We start from the raw sequence: 14,172 nt of genomic DNA, 5'->3' as shown, positions 1-14,172 counted from the left end.
TAGTAAAATACATAGACATATAGAGACAGAATTGTTTGATTAGTTATACTGTTTGTTAAAGCAAATCTCCCCAAACAAGGTGAAGATTGCCTTGGGCCTGATACAGATTTGTAAAACAGTGAGCCCTCCATTGTGCAGTACTTGTGCTGTTCTTTTTCCAAACTGCTCTAAATCTGTAACAGATTTTAAGTTCTCTGTCCATAGGTGAAACCTTTACTTGTTGAATGCAATCTGCAAAAAACCCTGTTTAAAATCCACTCCACATACAATCAGTATCTGATTTGAGATAATCCAGTAAGAGTCCCTAACACATCCATTTTAGTTTCAGATGGAACTTGTCCCAGCAGCCCTCCTTTCTTTTGCAGCTTCTCTGACAGCAGGATCCTGGGAACTGCCCCTCTTTCCACAGGTTGGGCCTTTTCTTTGCAGTAACCTGAGTGGCACGCTGCCCATGTTGCATTTCTGACCTGTGTGGTCTGTAACAAAAACACTCGGTTTTCATTAAATCTGAGTAGGTTTTTGTGGGACTTCATTTGTTGCTTGCATGTTTCAGTACTAGTACTTTTTGTGGCTATAAGGAGGCCTGTGTTATGGCTTGCTGGATGGCATACCAGCCACACAAACTTCAGCTTTGTTGTTACATGGTGAGATTGTCATCTAAAACATGTAAAATGAAATTACTGTTCTGTCTTGCAGCATAAATCCTTGATATAGTGTTAGAAAAGGGGATGTAAGAACACGTTCTCTGTACTGCTGTTGTGAACATAGAAAAGCCATGGTACACTTATCAGCTTGCTATTTTCTGTTCCTCATTCTTTTTTCTCCTGCAGTTTCTCCATTTTTCTCAAAGGAGCACCTGAAAATGTATAATCTTGCTTCCAAATGTATTCTAAAGCAGTGGCCTCTCAGAGGATAGCACACTCATACTGACTTCAGTTCCACTTCCAGCAATGGCTCTCTGAGGTGGAACAAGGAAAAGGTTGGAGCGACTGTTAGAAGTACTCTCATGTGCTCCTGAACAGATAAGAGTTTTTCTCTTGGAGTTAGATGGCCTGGTGAGCACTAGTGTCCATTGCTGTACTTGTGCCAGTTGCAGAATCACACAATGGTTTGGGTTGGAAGGGACCATGGAAGATTATCTAGTCCAGCCTCCAAGGTTGCAAGGAGTTTCCACCATCTGTGTGCTCCATACCCCTGGACTTTGACACAGATTGTGAAAACAGGGAGTTTAAAGCCTAATCTATTCAGCCTTTCTTGCACTCCCTGAGCCTCCTCGTGACCCTTCCATGTTTCAGTACTTTCAGTTGAGAAAGAACTGTTCATGCAAGTCTGGAACATGTTCTTGTCTGGCTTCACCACAGCTGAACTGGTAGACTCTTGTCTTTTCACCGTCTCACAATATTGCTGAGAGATGCCTTTGCCTTGAGCTTGCTTGTGGTTTCTTATGGCATGCCGACAAAGGTGTGCTGCTAGCCTGTTTCCAGTGTTCCTAAACTTCTGTTTTAGGGCTACCTTATTTGACAGTTTGGATAACTAAGCTACCAGTGCCTTCCTGCAGAGGATTTGCATTCAGTCATCCCATTATGCTTGGTCTTGAAATCTGAACTGAGATTTCTTTTAATGAGGACACTGTGTCGGTTGGTCTTAAGTCATACTTGAATGGAAAATCCTCATGTGTCCTCACCAGGCTGTGCTGGTGATATCCATCCCCCAGTTATTAGTAATTTTGAGTCAGTTATTCAGCAGTTGACAAACAAAACTAGAATGTAATGACGGGAAAAGCTGGGGCCTTTTTGGTATCCAAAATCCATGTGATACCAAGCCACAGGGTAATGACCATACCAACTTTGGTGGCAGAGGGTATGGATGTTCTCTTCAGACCATAGACAAGAGGGACTGATGGAAGCAGTGGACAGAGATGGAGGCTTCCCACGTCACTTTGGTCTGCACATACACATTTCCCAGGGATTTTTTTGCTGAGACCAAGTATGCTGGTTGATTTTACATTTTCCCTTTTGGCTCACTGGGACTCATTATAAATTCTTATCGTCCTAGAAACTGAATGTATTTAACTTACCTTTCAGGACATCTTATGCCCCCAGAGTACGTTTGATCTGGCTTTTTAATTCAGTAAAGCTCAGCTGATTTCTCACTAAAGGCTGCAAAGCAACTTTGGAGCTGATTATATAAAAGCACCATGAAACAGCTTCCCAGGAATTCCATTCACGTCTATCTGCACTTTTAAAATAACCTCACATTTTATTCAGTTGGGTTCAGATGGAGAAGCTTGCTCAGTCTCTTGAAAGCTCCACTATCTGTTAAGCCCTGAAAAGAAAGGTAAAATAGATCTTATTTAACAGTATGAAGCAGCAAGCAATATTCATCTCTGCCCTAAAATGTGTGAATCCAGACTTACTAGGCTATCTGTGACCTGGAACAATTCTGATTGTTGAAATGCTGCAAATGGGGCTGGGGGGAATCTCTTGCCTGAAGGCTGGTTATAGGTGTTAAAAACTGGTATTCTCAGGACACAATGTGGGGTTGGTCCATCTTAAGGCAGACAAAAATGTCACAGCTGTCTTATAAAGCCTTCCTAGCTGCCTCTTAGCTTGTCTGGTATTGAAGTTAATAAAAGACTGTAACACCCATCCTGTGTTCATAAAAATGCTTTCACTTAGCAGACAATATTATATGACAAAGACAGTAAAGGATTTTTTTAACTATTACTGGAAGATCTAAGGTTTGATGCCAGATGGTGGCACAAGGATCTGAGACAGAACTGACCCTTGAGACTTTGCACTTCGCATTTCCCTGTGCCTAGTCCTAGTCTATTAGACACTGTGACTCTGGGGCTTGGAGGTGATGGAAGGGAGGATAATGTATACTTTGCATTTAGGAAACTTCTTTCTCAGGTATAGAAGTATTCATAGCTGAGGGTCTCCACTGAAAATATCCTGTCAATCTTTAAAAGGTACAGTCGTTGAAGTGTGGTTTGTTTCAGTAGGTAGATCCAGTGAATTCAAAGTCTCATAGATATCTATCAGTTTGTGCTATGGACAAAACAAGGCAGAAAAGCCAGTGTAGTTTATGAAACACAATTGTATAACATTGTGCAGTGCTAGGTCTGCCACAATTTTCGTGTGCAGGATATAGTTTAAATTGTGAAATGCCACAGACTGTGAAACTTGTACATTGAAAAAATGAATGCTGCCTGTTACTATAAAGTAATGTACATTTCTTTTACCTAAGAGCCCAGGACCCGGTGTTTGAGGAAATAAGTAAATTTTATCAACCTCTTAAGTCTTAGACTGTGAGTTTTGCACATTTGAAGAAACAGAAGCAGGCGAGTCTTGCCTTTTAAAATTCTCAATTGGTTGGTGATAGTAAATAATAAATATCATGTTCCAGGACTCTCCATCTATTAGACCTTACAGAATGTTAGTGCATTGACTTGAGCTCTCCAGCTTTCCCTTTTTGACTCTCTTGTCTCACCTCAGTATCTTCATGGTTATCTCTGTCACTGTATAACAGAAAAGATACTGTAGATGTGCAGGGAATGCCATCTTCTCATTTGCGGCTTCACAAGTGGCCTATCATTGTCAGACAGGCCAGGTAGCACAAGTTTATCATCTTTCTTTATTATCCAGTTGACTAGTTTTGACATAACTTTCCGAGTTAGGTGCTTTGATGTTAAAATACTCTGTTCATCTAATAAAGCCAAGCTATTTCAGGGCTTCCATATCCCACTTAATGCGATAATCCTTTCTAGTTTGGGGTGTGTACCTTATTTAGCTCTTTGAAGGGGAAAGCTGTTCCTGTTTTCATGAAGTTTGCCCGCAACTGCATTATCAGCCCTTGCTGAAGGGCTGCTTCATGCTTTAACATGGAAGCTTCACTGAAATGTTAGACTTAAAGTAACAATTCAAAATGGTAAGCGATAAATCTAGTTTGCACTGTATACCTTTATGCAATTTTTGGATTACTCATGCATTGCATTTTGAGATGGGGGAGCAAATGAACCATGAGATTTGTTTCTTGTTCCAGTAAAATCGGTCGAAGAACTTGCTTGTAAATCAGGTTTGCTTTTATTTAAGGGACTAACTACAGACCAGAGAATTCCATCAAAGGTGTATGTGCGTTTCTGCTTCTTGCTGAAGGAATTCCCCATTCTTTTCCAATGACAGATAAAATGGACTGACAAAAGTGAAATGTTTGTCTTGCTAATGCTTTTGTGGAAGCTTTTCTTGAATTGCCTTTCTGATTGCTGTCTTCTGCTTTGGTTTACTTTCTGATCATTGAATTGTGATGATATAAGCAGAGTCCTCTGTATGCTTGAAGAAAAGTCTGGTTTTGGTGGCACAAATTCTTTGCTAATATTCAAAATAGAATGTTGTTTTGTAATGCATGGTAAGATTTATAAACCAGAGGGCACTATGTATGGGGAAACTCAATGTGTTCCAGCTGTACAGAAACATTTTCTGCTGTCTGCTTTTATAGGTCCGATTTGTGAAGAATGTGACTTCCTGGAAGGAAATGAAACCAGGATTTTACCATGGCCATATATCTTATTTGGACTTTGCCAAGTATGTTACCCTTGGATTTATCTGTTGAGTAGCACTGTAGTTGAGGTTGTTTGGATGCAGCTGGGGCATTAGTGCCCTCTAGTGATGACAGCTGAGGTTTGAGACACTCGCACGCTGAAATTCGTGTGCTGAGCAATATTTGGGTTTGATTTTCACAGTTTTCTCTTGCCTTTTTGTATGTTAAAGTGTAGCCGAGTCTCATTTCAAAGCTATTTATATGCTGCATTTAGTATTCCTTGTGTGAATTACAGTCTGTTTTACTGAAAATCCTGGCTTTTCTCTAAAACACTGACAGTTCTGCTTTAGGATTGCTTCCCATTCTGGGAAGTTTAAGATACTTGTTCTCAAGTGTGTTTCATATAACAGGTAATACCACCTGCCTCTTAAGTTATGTAGTTCTCTATCAGAGTATCCCTGTATACTGTATCAAAATACTAAAAGTTATATTTTAAAGCAGTTTTTTTGCCTATAGTATTTTGACTTGCCATAAAAAGCATTGAAATAATTCTTCTGGAGTTAAATCCTGCTGCTTCTAAAATTAATCTAAAAGAAAATGGGGTAAAAATCCTCCCAGTGACTTCAAATGTTCAGGATCATATCTGTATTCACGCTTTCATGTGTTTCTTCCCTTGTCTCATTTTTGCTAATGGATCTAAAGCAGTGATCCTCAGTAGCTCACTCTTGTGAAGCCTCTCCTTGAGCTGGCAAGTCAGTTTTGCTTAAGATGCTTAGCAGACAGTGCTTCATTTTGCACTTGCAACATGCAGAAAAGCATTGAAAGTTGAAAGTGGAATTTTCAGATCTCAGCATATTTGACTGCACAACCAATAGTAACCAGTACTTTCAGCTCCTGCTGGTGGTCAAGCCTCAGTTGTGTTATGTTTCTGTGTATTAAAACATTTATGTAGGAGGGCAGGCTGCTGGGGCTGGTTCAGCCTGGAGAAGAGAAGCTGTGAGGAGACCACGCTGCAGCCTTCCAATGTCTGAAGGGAGAATACAAGAATGCTGGAGAGGGACTCTTCATCAGGGCCTGTAGCAATAGGACAAGGGGTGATGAGTTCAGGCTGAAACACGGGCAGTTCAGGTTAGATCTAAGGCAGAAGTTCTTCCCTGTGAGAGTGCTGAGGCGCTGGCACAGGGTGCCCACAGAAGTGATAAATGCTCCACCCCTGGCAGTGCTCAAGGCCAAGTTGGACAGTCTTGGGTGACATGGTTTAGTGTGGGGCATCCCTACCCATGGCAGGGAGGTTGGAACTGCATGATCTCAAGGTCCTTTCCAACCCAAACTATTCTATGATTCCATGATTTATTTAATGAAATAAGATTTTTAGTGTGTAAGAGCTTCTTTTGTTTAGTCATTGCTTTTAATTATTCTCTCATGTGCACTGATTTTTAATTCTAGCTTTTGATTACAAAGAGTAAGAAGGGGAAGTGAGAGCATCAGAGATTCCCAGTACAGCATATTATATAATAGAAAATGCTAAAAGCTACAGTAGTAGCTGGATAATACCAATAGCACCAAATAAAACCTTGAAGTTTACAGAAAGTAACAGGCAAGAAGTCTTAATTGCACCTCATTCAATAAAATAAAATGTACCAACTTTCATTAGTGGCTTTTCTGCCTTCTAAAGTTAAAATGTTGCAACATTAATGCACCCTTGAACTGAGTAACAGCTTTCTAGAATGAATGAATGTTATTTAATTTCAAGGCCAGGTTGGACGGAGTCTTGGGTGACATGGTTTAGTGTGGGGCGTCCCTGCCCATGGCAGGGGGGTTGGAACTGGATGATCTCAAGGTCCTTTCCAAACCAGACTATTCTATATTCTATACATTGCTCACTTCATAAAGCTGAAAACATCCTCAGATACTCCCACATTTAAAATAAAATAATTACTTTACATGTAGAGAGCATCTAAGCAATTTCACAGATTTCTTTCATCTGCATCTTCCCTCTAGGACTGTGTTATCCTTGTGCTTGCTGTTTGTTATCCTTTCCCATAAATGATTTATTTCCTAGACCTCTTCCCCCAACATAGCTTGCTTTCTCATATGTCAGGTTTTCATTATTAAAATAATACCTTGAATACTTTGGCTGTGCTTGGCAGGGCCCACACTTTTCAGGCCGTGAGGTGTGTTCTTGTAATGAACATTCTTGTAGTTGAGAAATGTAAAGTATTTCCAACAAGTCAATGCTTGCTTATATGCAGATATCAGGCTTGGGTCCACAGTCAGGTATCAGAAGAACCTCTTAAAATATTCTGAAGCTTAAAGTACTGCATTCAATAAATGACTTATGGTATTGAGGACAGGTTATCATAACCCATCCATATAAAAATTACAGTAATACAAGTTTAAATTTGTTTTCCTCTTTTTCTTAATTTCTGATCCCCTCCCTCTCCCCCCTTATCCCCTTATCTCTGGTAAACTCTGGTAAAGTTCTTTGACAATGCAGTTACAAAATCATTATAATTACTAATAAAGCTATAGTAGTAAGTACCTTATGTTATCCTAACTGATGCGAGTTTTGCAAGGTCGTGTGCAAATCTACTTGAATGTACAATCCCGCACAAATATTTCCAAGGGCTCTGACACCTCCATTTAACACACAGGAACATATTATTGGTTGAGGCTGCTGCTTGATCAGAATGGTTTGTTCCAGCCTTCTCCAGCACTTGCAGGAGAGTCTGTAGAAGGGGACGCCTGTGCATGTCTCTCGCACTTCAGTGGACCTGAAAGAGGTGCAGTTCAAAGTCTGGACTTCGAATCATTTTGATGCACACACTCCTGTTTTGCAGACTTTGGGGAGTAAGAGCTGGCATACAGACAAATGTCAGCATTGTCACCTTTACCTGCTACGGTCTCATGCATTGGTACTCTGCTGGTACATCTGAAGAATCAATTGCTGTTCTGTAGCCTTTAACAATTTCCGTATCTGTATTGCTGGCCTTTTGCCGCAGTGATGCCTTTTAATTGTGGTTTTTTTTCTAACTTCTTCTCTGCTGCTTATTCTGTGTTTCTGTTCTTCAGCTTTTGCAACTTAAGATTCCTCACATAAGCAGTATCTGGTACTATAATTTACAGAGTACCACTTGAACAATAATGGTACTGCATCTGACACACATTCCCATTGTGATATAACCTCTTCAATGTTTGGATACCATATTTATTTGCCACAGTGATGTCTCAAATGGAAAAGAAAATAAAACTGAGAAATGTGTTGTAAAAGCTGCCTTGAATATAGATCACTGAAAAGCAGCATTTGCACAAAACCATTTCGGTGGTTTAAATCTTTCTTACGTGTCCTGTGAGCTTACCACCTTATTTCATCAGGCTTCCTGTTTGTACCACAGTAAATCAAAAGTTGCTTAAGGTAAATGTCTAAGGAAAAATGTTATATTTTCAGATAGAGAAGTTAATATGGTTACGGATACTAGCTTAGGCTTCTATTTAATAAGCATAGCCATATGGATGCAACCCAGGTAATGGATGGGCTCTGCACTCTGCCTGCCTTCTGTTAGAAATCATGTCTCTGACAACTGGAGACCTGCCAAGAAAACCACTTGCAGCATTGCATAGCACAGTTCAGGAGGGCAGGAAATCAATATCAAACTTCCTTATGCTTATTATAAACACGTAGGTGGCTGCTAGACTCATTAAGGCATTTCTAGAGCCAGGATGGTTGTATAAACATTTTGGTACCTATTGTGTGAGGATGTTTAAGGTTTGTTTGCTTCTCTTAAAAAAATAAATAAATCACGGTCCCAGGAAAGCTGAAATGGAACTGACTTTCACATCCGCATAACACGCTGGATAATGAAGGTGAGAGGAAGCAATCATTAAACTTCCTCTCACCATCATCTTCTTTGTATGTAGGTTTCAGTTGTGTCAGTAGAGACAGGCTTTTAAGTATTAAATGGAAGCTCTGATTTGGCCTTTAAAAGACATTTTCTTCCCTCTTTTACTTTAGATTTGGTGTCAAAAAGAAACCAATTTACATAAATGTCATAAGAGATCCTATAGAACGCCTAGTTTCTTATTATTACTTCCTGCGCTTTGGAGATGATTACAGACCAGGGCTACGGAGACGAAAACAGGGGGATAAGAAGGTAAAATACACTTCATTATATATGGTTTCTTACCGAAATTAGTGTATAAACCATTTAAAAATGTCCTGATAGAAGCTGAGTATTTCTTGTATCAGTCTTGGCGATGGTGGCTTTGCAAGTTGTATTCTCCCCTTTTGTCTGTGCTAGACCAGAGTGGAACATGAAGTATGTTAAGTGTAACATTTTGTGTAACCTTATAAATTAACTTTATGATACAATTTGTCATGCAAATTAAATACAATTGTAAATGTTTTCAGGTACCTGGAGTTGTAAGTATGGAGTTAAGCTTATCCTCTTGTATGAGAATTCTGCATCTGTTCTTGTTGAAGATTGAAAGACATTTTTCACTACTATTTTTTAATAATTAACAGCCTTAAACAGTAAATGTTGCAGTGGAATTATGTGAAGAGTCTTCTTGCAAACTATAGAGTTCTAATCATAGGTTTCTAGACTTCTTCCATCCGTCTTAGGTGGCTATAGGAGTAGTTCAGGTTCATATATTCAAACCTTGTTTACTAACACAGTTTCAGAATGACAACATGATTCGGACTTCATAATACAGTTATTGCAGAAGGAACTTATACATCCACTGTCGTGGTTTACAGGAAGACATTTGTTGAAGCTTGTTGCTTTGTACTGCTTGTAAATCAAGGAGAAAAGCGAATTATTAAGCATATGAATATAGTTTATAAAACTATAATCAGAACAGGGTGGAAGTTTTTAGTAAATGGAAAGGGCTTTTGTATGTTGCAGAGCCAAACACTTTAAAATGTCAGTGGCAATATTTTAGTAAACTGATTTTTTTTTTTCTGTAATGTTACCATTTAGTGTAGAATGTGTGAATACGGAGAGATATTGGAAAAACAGCTCATCAAAAATCATACCGAATACAGCTTAATATATATACACCACATAACTAAGAAATGTAACTACTAATTTTGTGTGCCGCCCCCCATCCAAGCAGTGTATTTAGACTGTCTGGAACAGGGCATTTGTCTTGTCTTTCCCTTTGATGACTAGCTGCTCCTCTGTTATTTAGGGTTTGGCGCCATCTTCAGCTACTGCTGTTCAGTTTGTCCCGACATCCTACAGCATAGGTAGAGGAAAGCTTCAAGCAAACCAAATTGAAATGAAGCTTAAAATAAATCTATCTTCATAGCACTGGCTACAGAAATGATTTGGTAATACAGTGTCGTAAAGGCTAAAAAGCCTCTTTCTAAAAAGAGAGAGAATCTCATCTTTTGTAACCTACTCTCTTCCTGTTCAGGAAGAGCATCATTTGGTCAGTGAAATTCCTTGCTGGTAGAGATGAATGAGTTGGAAAGCTGACCATGCTACCAAGTCCAAGCTGTTTATAGGGCTTAAACTTCATGCTTTTTATTAAGTACTAATAGCATTGTTTTAGTTTTGAATTAGAGTCCAAACAGACTTGTTAGGTGGTCACTGGGAAACATTAAGGCAAAATCCCTAATGGTACTGCTTGGTAGACTGCACTGTAAGCTCTGATTTGCTGGAACAAGTTGAAATGCATTCCTATTTATAATGTTTGCAGTTCACTGCAGTAATAATTTTATGGTTTTCTATTAAAGATGCTTTTTCTTTTCATTTGTCACTATTATGCCACTTTATTTAGGTCTGAAACTTAGTTGTTGCCTTACAGATTTAACTTGTCCTGTAAGCAGCTCTAGTTTGTATGAAATGAAATTGATTTGCTATGCCAAGTTTTAGGGATCCTGTTTTTCCCCAGTGTCTCCAAGAAAACTGTACATATATAGATGGTGTCAGTTTTACATACATTAGGTATAAAATTCTTTAAGCTCAAAACTGGATTGGCCCAATCACAGTGTCTGTAACACTGGTATCTATCCTAATCTGTGTTATAGGAGATTCACTAAGAGCTCTTCATATGAAAAGTAGAGAAGATCAAAACTTTTTTCATAATGGAAATCAATTTGTTCCTTTATTAAATGGGAGGGAATCTTAATGGACTTTACACCCTCACCCTCTGCCAGTCCATACCACATTTATATGGAAGAGTTCTTCATTCATTTTCATCCTATACCCCGTGCTTTCAAAGTTACAGATAGCTTGGCTTCAAGAACAGGGTCTGTAAAGACAAGTATTTCTTTTAATAAAATCTCTGGGTGGAGTAGCTGAGATAAGTATATAAGAGGAAGTGGGGAAGGAGGTGTGTCCTGTTTAATCTTACTTAGAGTATCACTTACTTGCTTTTGTGTATTAACTATAAAATAACCTGCAGGTATAAGCAAAAGAGTCTTCCTTTTGACAGATGCTAGTTCACACTTAGTATATACACTCATAAGTTAGGAGGTGCATTTAAACAATTCAGTTCTTAAGTAATGTTGATGTTATAAAATACCCATGATAGATCAGTGCAGAATTTCTCTTAGAGAGCTATGCTAAAGAAAGCATACCAATGTCTTGTTTTCTTAGTGAAGCTGAGTTTTTATCTATGTGACATGTATGAGCTATTCTAAACTCCAAGTGCAGTGTGGGCCTAGGCACCACAGGTTAATCCCTGCTTTGGCCTGGTATCAGTACATTTTTCAGATTATCTCAGGATCTTCACCTCAGAACAGAAGCAAAGGGCATTGTCCTTGTTCTAACACTGAATAATTAGGCAAATATATTTGTTAATAGTTGTTTTGAACAGAAACCGGACAGAAGAAATAGTCAAAAAAGTTGTCTAAGTGGTCACTTATTTGTTACTAAATAATTTCTTAAAAAGCTTTCCTAGATACATGGCTTACACCTTGCTTAGAAATAGGAATACTGTGAATACTTCATGGTGACTGGGCAAAGTATTTACCAATTCTTTCCAATGTTAATGGAGTTCTTATTGTAACTGTATTACTGCAGTTGAATCTCTGTGTTGCTACAGCTGTCTATCCATGTAAAGCAGTGCTGTATTTGCCAAAAATAAATTGCCTCCTGAAATGGCAGTTATTTGTCATATTAAAAATGGACTAAAACATTATTTAATCTGCAGCACAAAATGCACAGTGTTCTATCATATAAAGATCCAGCTGTTTCCAGTGTCACATAAATCCTGATGGCAATTGGTGCTGTATCTTTAGTGACTTATTTTGTAAGGGAAAAAAAATGATGTTAACACTTGCTGACTGGTTTTGCTTGTTTTGACATTCATCCTTCATCAAGGTTATATTAAAGAAGTATCAAATGAACCAGGTAAGATCAAATTGTTCATTAGCTCTAACTCCAGAGTATCCAAATACTATTTTAATTGAGATGAGTAACTCCTAATAGCACCCTGAAAGCAAAGCTTGGAAATGTACTGGTTTTCCTTCATTCACATCATCTCTTGTGTTTTTCTGTCCCCACTACATTTAGCCAGGTTGAGATGTGGGATATGCATAAAAGATTTTAAAGCTCAGCTCAATTTTGTCTTTGTTCCAGACCTTTGATGAATGTGTGGCAGCTGGAGGTTCAGACTGTGCTCCAGAGAAACTTTGGCTTCAAATTCCATTCTTCTGTGGCCACAGCTCCGAATGCTGGTAGGGAGAGAAATGTAGCTTAAATTGTTAGTCAAGTATATCAGTGCTAAAAGCTAAACTTAACAAACCTGAATATGTAACATAGTTGAAGAAAGTGTGTGGTACTGGACAGAGTGAAGCAGCAGGTACTTCAGCCATGTATTTTCTTCTGAAGATGCATTTTAATGTAACAGTCTTGCAGCTCCTGAAACAAGCAGTATGTTAGTGTACTGTGTCAGCCGTGCTAGGAGGGAAAACAGATGTTTCCCATTTTAACAATAATTTTTTGTAGATTTGGAGTATTGACGTTTTTCTTTTCTGTCAGGCTACGATATCCATCTTTCTGAAAGGAGATATTCCGTTCAAGCTCACAGAGTTTCTGGGGAGAGCAAAATAATTGGGATCAGGATAAATTTATCTTCTTAAACCTTTACCAGACATCTAGTAGTCAATGTTATGTAGAAGAAACCAAACCAAAGGCAAATAGTGTCCATCTGTCAATGTAGCATGTTTTATAACAATGGCATAGGCTTTAAAACATTGAACTAAAGGCAAACTAGAGGGGAAAAAAAAAGCAATTTGAAGGATTCTGAGTGAAATCAAGGGCAATTATTTGTCAATGCTACTCTTCATCCAAACACGAGCAAAGCACATGGTCGTGTAGAGCTCCTCTTTCTGTGCCTGTCAGTCAGACCTATCTATGCCTGAGCCAGGTGAAGAAGCAGAAAAGGAAAGAGCTCTGAACCTATCTTTTCACTCTGTCTAGAGCTATAAAAGGAGGAAAACCATATCAGTTTAATTACTGTCTGTTGTTCAGTATGGATGTCCCCCCATTAAGTGCAGTGACTTTCTAGTTCATAATTATGCTTCTAGGATGCAAAAGGGAAAGATGTGTTCTTACCAGAACCATTTCTGGTGGCTAATGGGAAAGTGGAGACTGAATATTGACATGAGAAAATGTAGATCCTCCAAATATTGCATTAATAGAGACAGGAACCCTATACCCATGTGGTTTGTTTGGTAAATGAGTTATTAATCAAAATAACTAGAGGAGTCAAATTTCTAGGTAAGAACTCAGATGAGAGAAACTGCAAAGGGAAACGAAGTTAGGAATGGTTACAAATTGAAGTGAGCCTTCCCTTTCCTATGCAAATGTCCTGTTACAAAATAATCTCCATCTAGGGACCAAGGATTGTTGGCTGACATCAGAACTTGCTGTAATTGTTCTCTGTCATTTTAGGAATGTGGGAAGCAGATGGGCTTTGGAACAAGCCAAATACAATCTGATTAATGAATACTTCCTAGTAGGAGTTACTGAAGAGCTTGAAGACTTTATCATGTTGTTGGAAGCAGCTTTGCCCCGGTTCTTCAGGGGTGCCACAGAATTGTACCGGACAGGTATTTACATTATTTAAGTGGTTGATTTTCAAGGATTCCATGGATTTTTTCATCCTCTTACCCTTTTTTTCATGTGAATTCTTTAGACTTTGATGAATAGTTTTGAATCTTTGCCAGGTTTGCCTCTCAGTTGGCTGATGTTCCTACATATTTAAAAGGCTCCCAGTACAAATGCTTGAGGGCAGCCCAAGTATCTTCGTGCCTTACACAAGCCTATGCTTGATTCAGCCTGGTTGGCTGTGCAGAAAGGCCCAAGGGATACAAAGGCCCAAGTATATGTTGCCTTCCTGGGGCTGTAGTAAGCCATTTGTCATATAGCTAGTACCTTGGTTTCTCAGAGCTGCCCATGCAACTTAGGATGAGGAAAAGGTCCATCTTAGGCACAGCTTCTACCTGCAAATAGAAGGAGAAAAGGATCTGATGTGTAGGGTCTACATGTGTAGTATTAACAAGTTTATTACAAAGCAGCAAATAGCAGTTCTTAGGGAAAACGCTACCATCTTTTTGGTCGTCTTTGTCTCATGTAAGAAGTCTCTTGCTCTGCAGCCTTTAAAATTCTTAACAGTTGA

General features: G+C 38.8%; 1 protein-coding gene across 2 annotated transcripts in view; it reads left to right on the top strand.

The window, feature by feature from the left end:
• HS2ST1 (heparan sulfate 2-O-sulfotransferase 1) overlaps window positions 1–14,172 on the top strand; it is an 82,411-nt gene that overhangs the window by 63,290 nt on the left and 4,949 nt on the right. The window contains exons 3-6 of one of the 2 annotated variants that reach the window (XR_008971379.1): window positions 4,498–4,583; window positions 8,552–8,690; window positions 12,129–12,351; window positions 13,446–13,604. Coding sequence is in view for 1 of the 2 variants with exons in the window: in XM_057402742.1 (XP_057258725.1) it covers window positions 4,498–4,583; window positions 8,552–8,690; window positions 12,129–12,226; window positions 13,446–13,603 (481 nt within the window). In the remaining variant the exon portion in view is untranslated. Of the gene's footprint in view, window positions 1–4,497; window positions 4,584–8,551; window positions 8,691–12,128; window positions 12,352–13,445; window positions 13,605–14,172 lie in introns of those variants that run through there. The other variant, XM_057402742.1, reaches the window with a different exon arrangement.

This window comes from Pezoporus wallicus, unplaced genomic scaffold (assembly GCF_028554395.1).
Source record: "Pezoporus wallicus isolate ANWC-B61680 ecotype Strahan unplaced genomic scaffold, APGP_CSIRO_Pwel_v1 contig_8333, whole genome shotgun sequence".
Taxonomy (NCBI): Eukaryota; Metazoa; Chordata; class Aves; order Psittaciformes; family Psittacidae; genus Pezoporus; species Pezoporus wallicus.
This window is presented reverse-complemented; position numbering and strand designations above follow the sequence as displayed.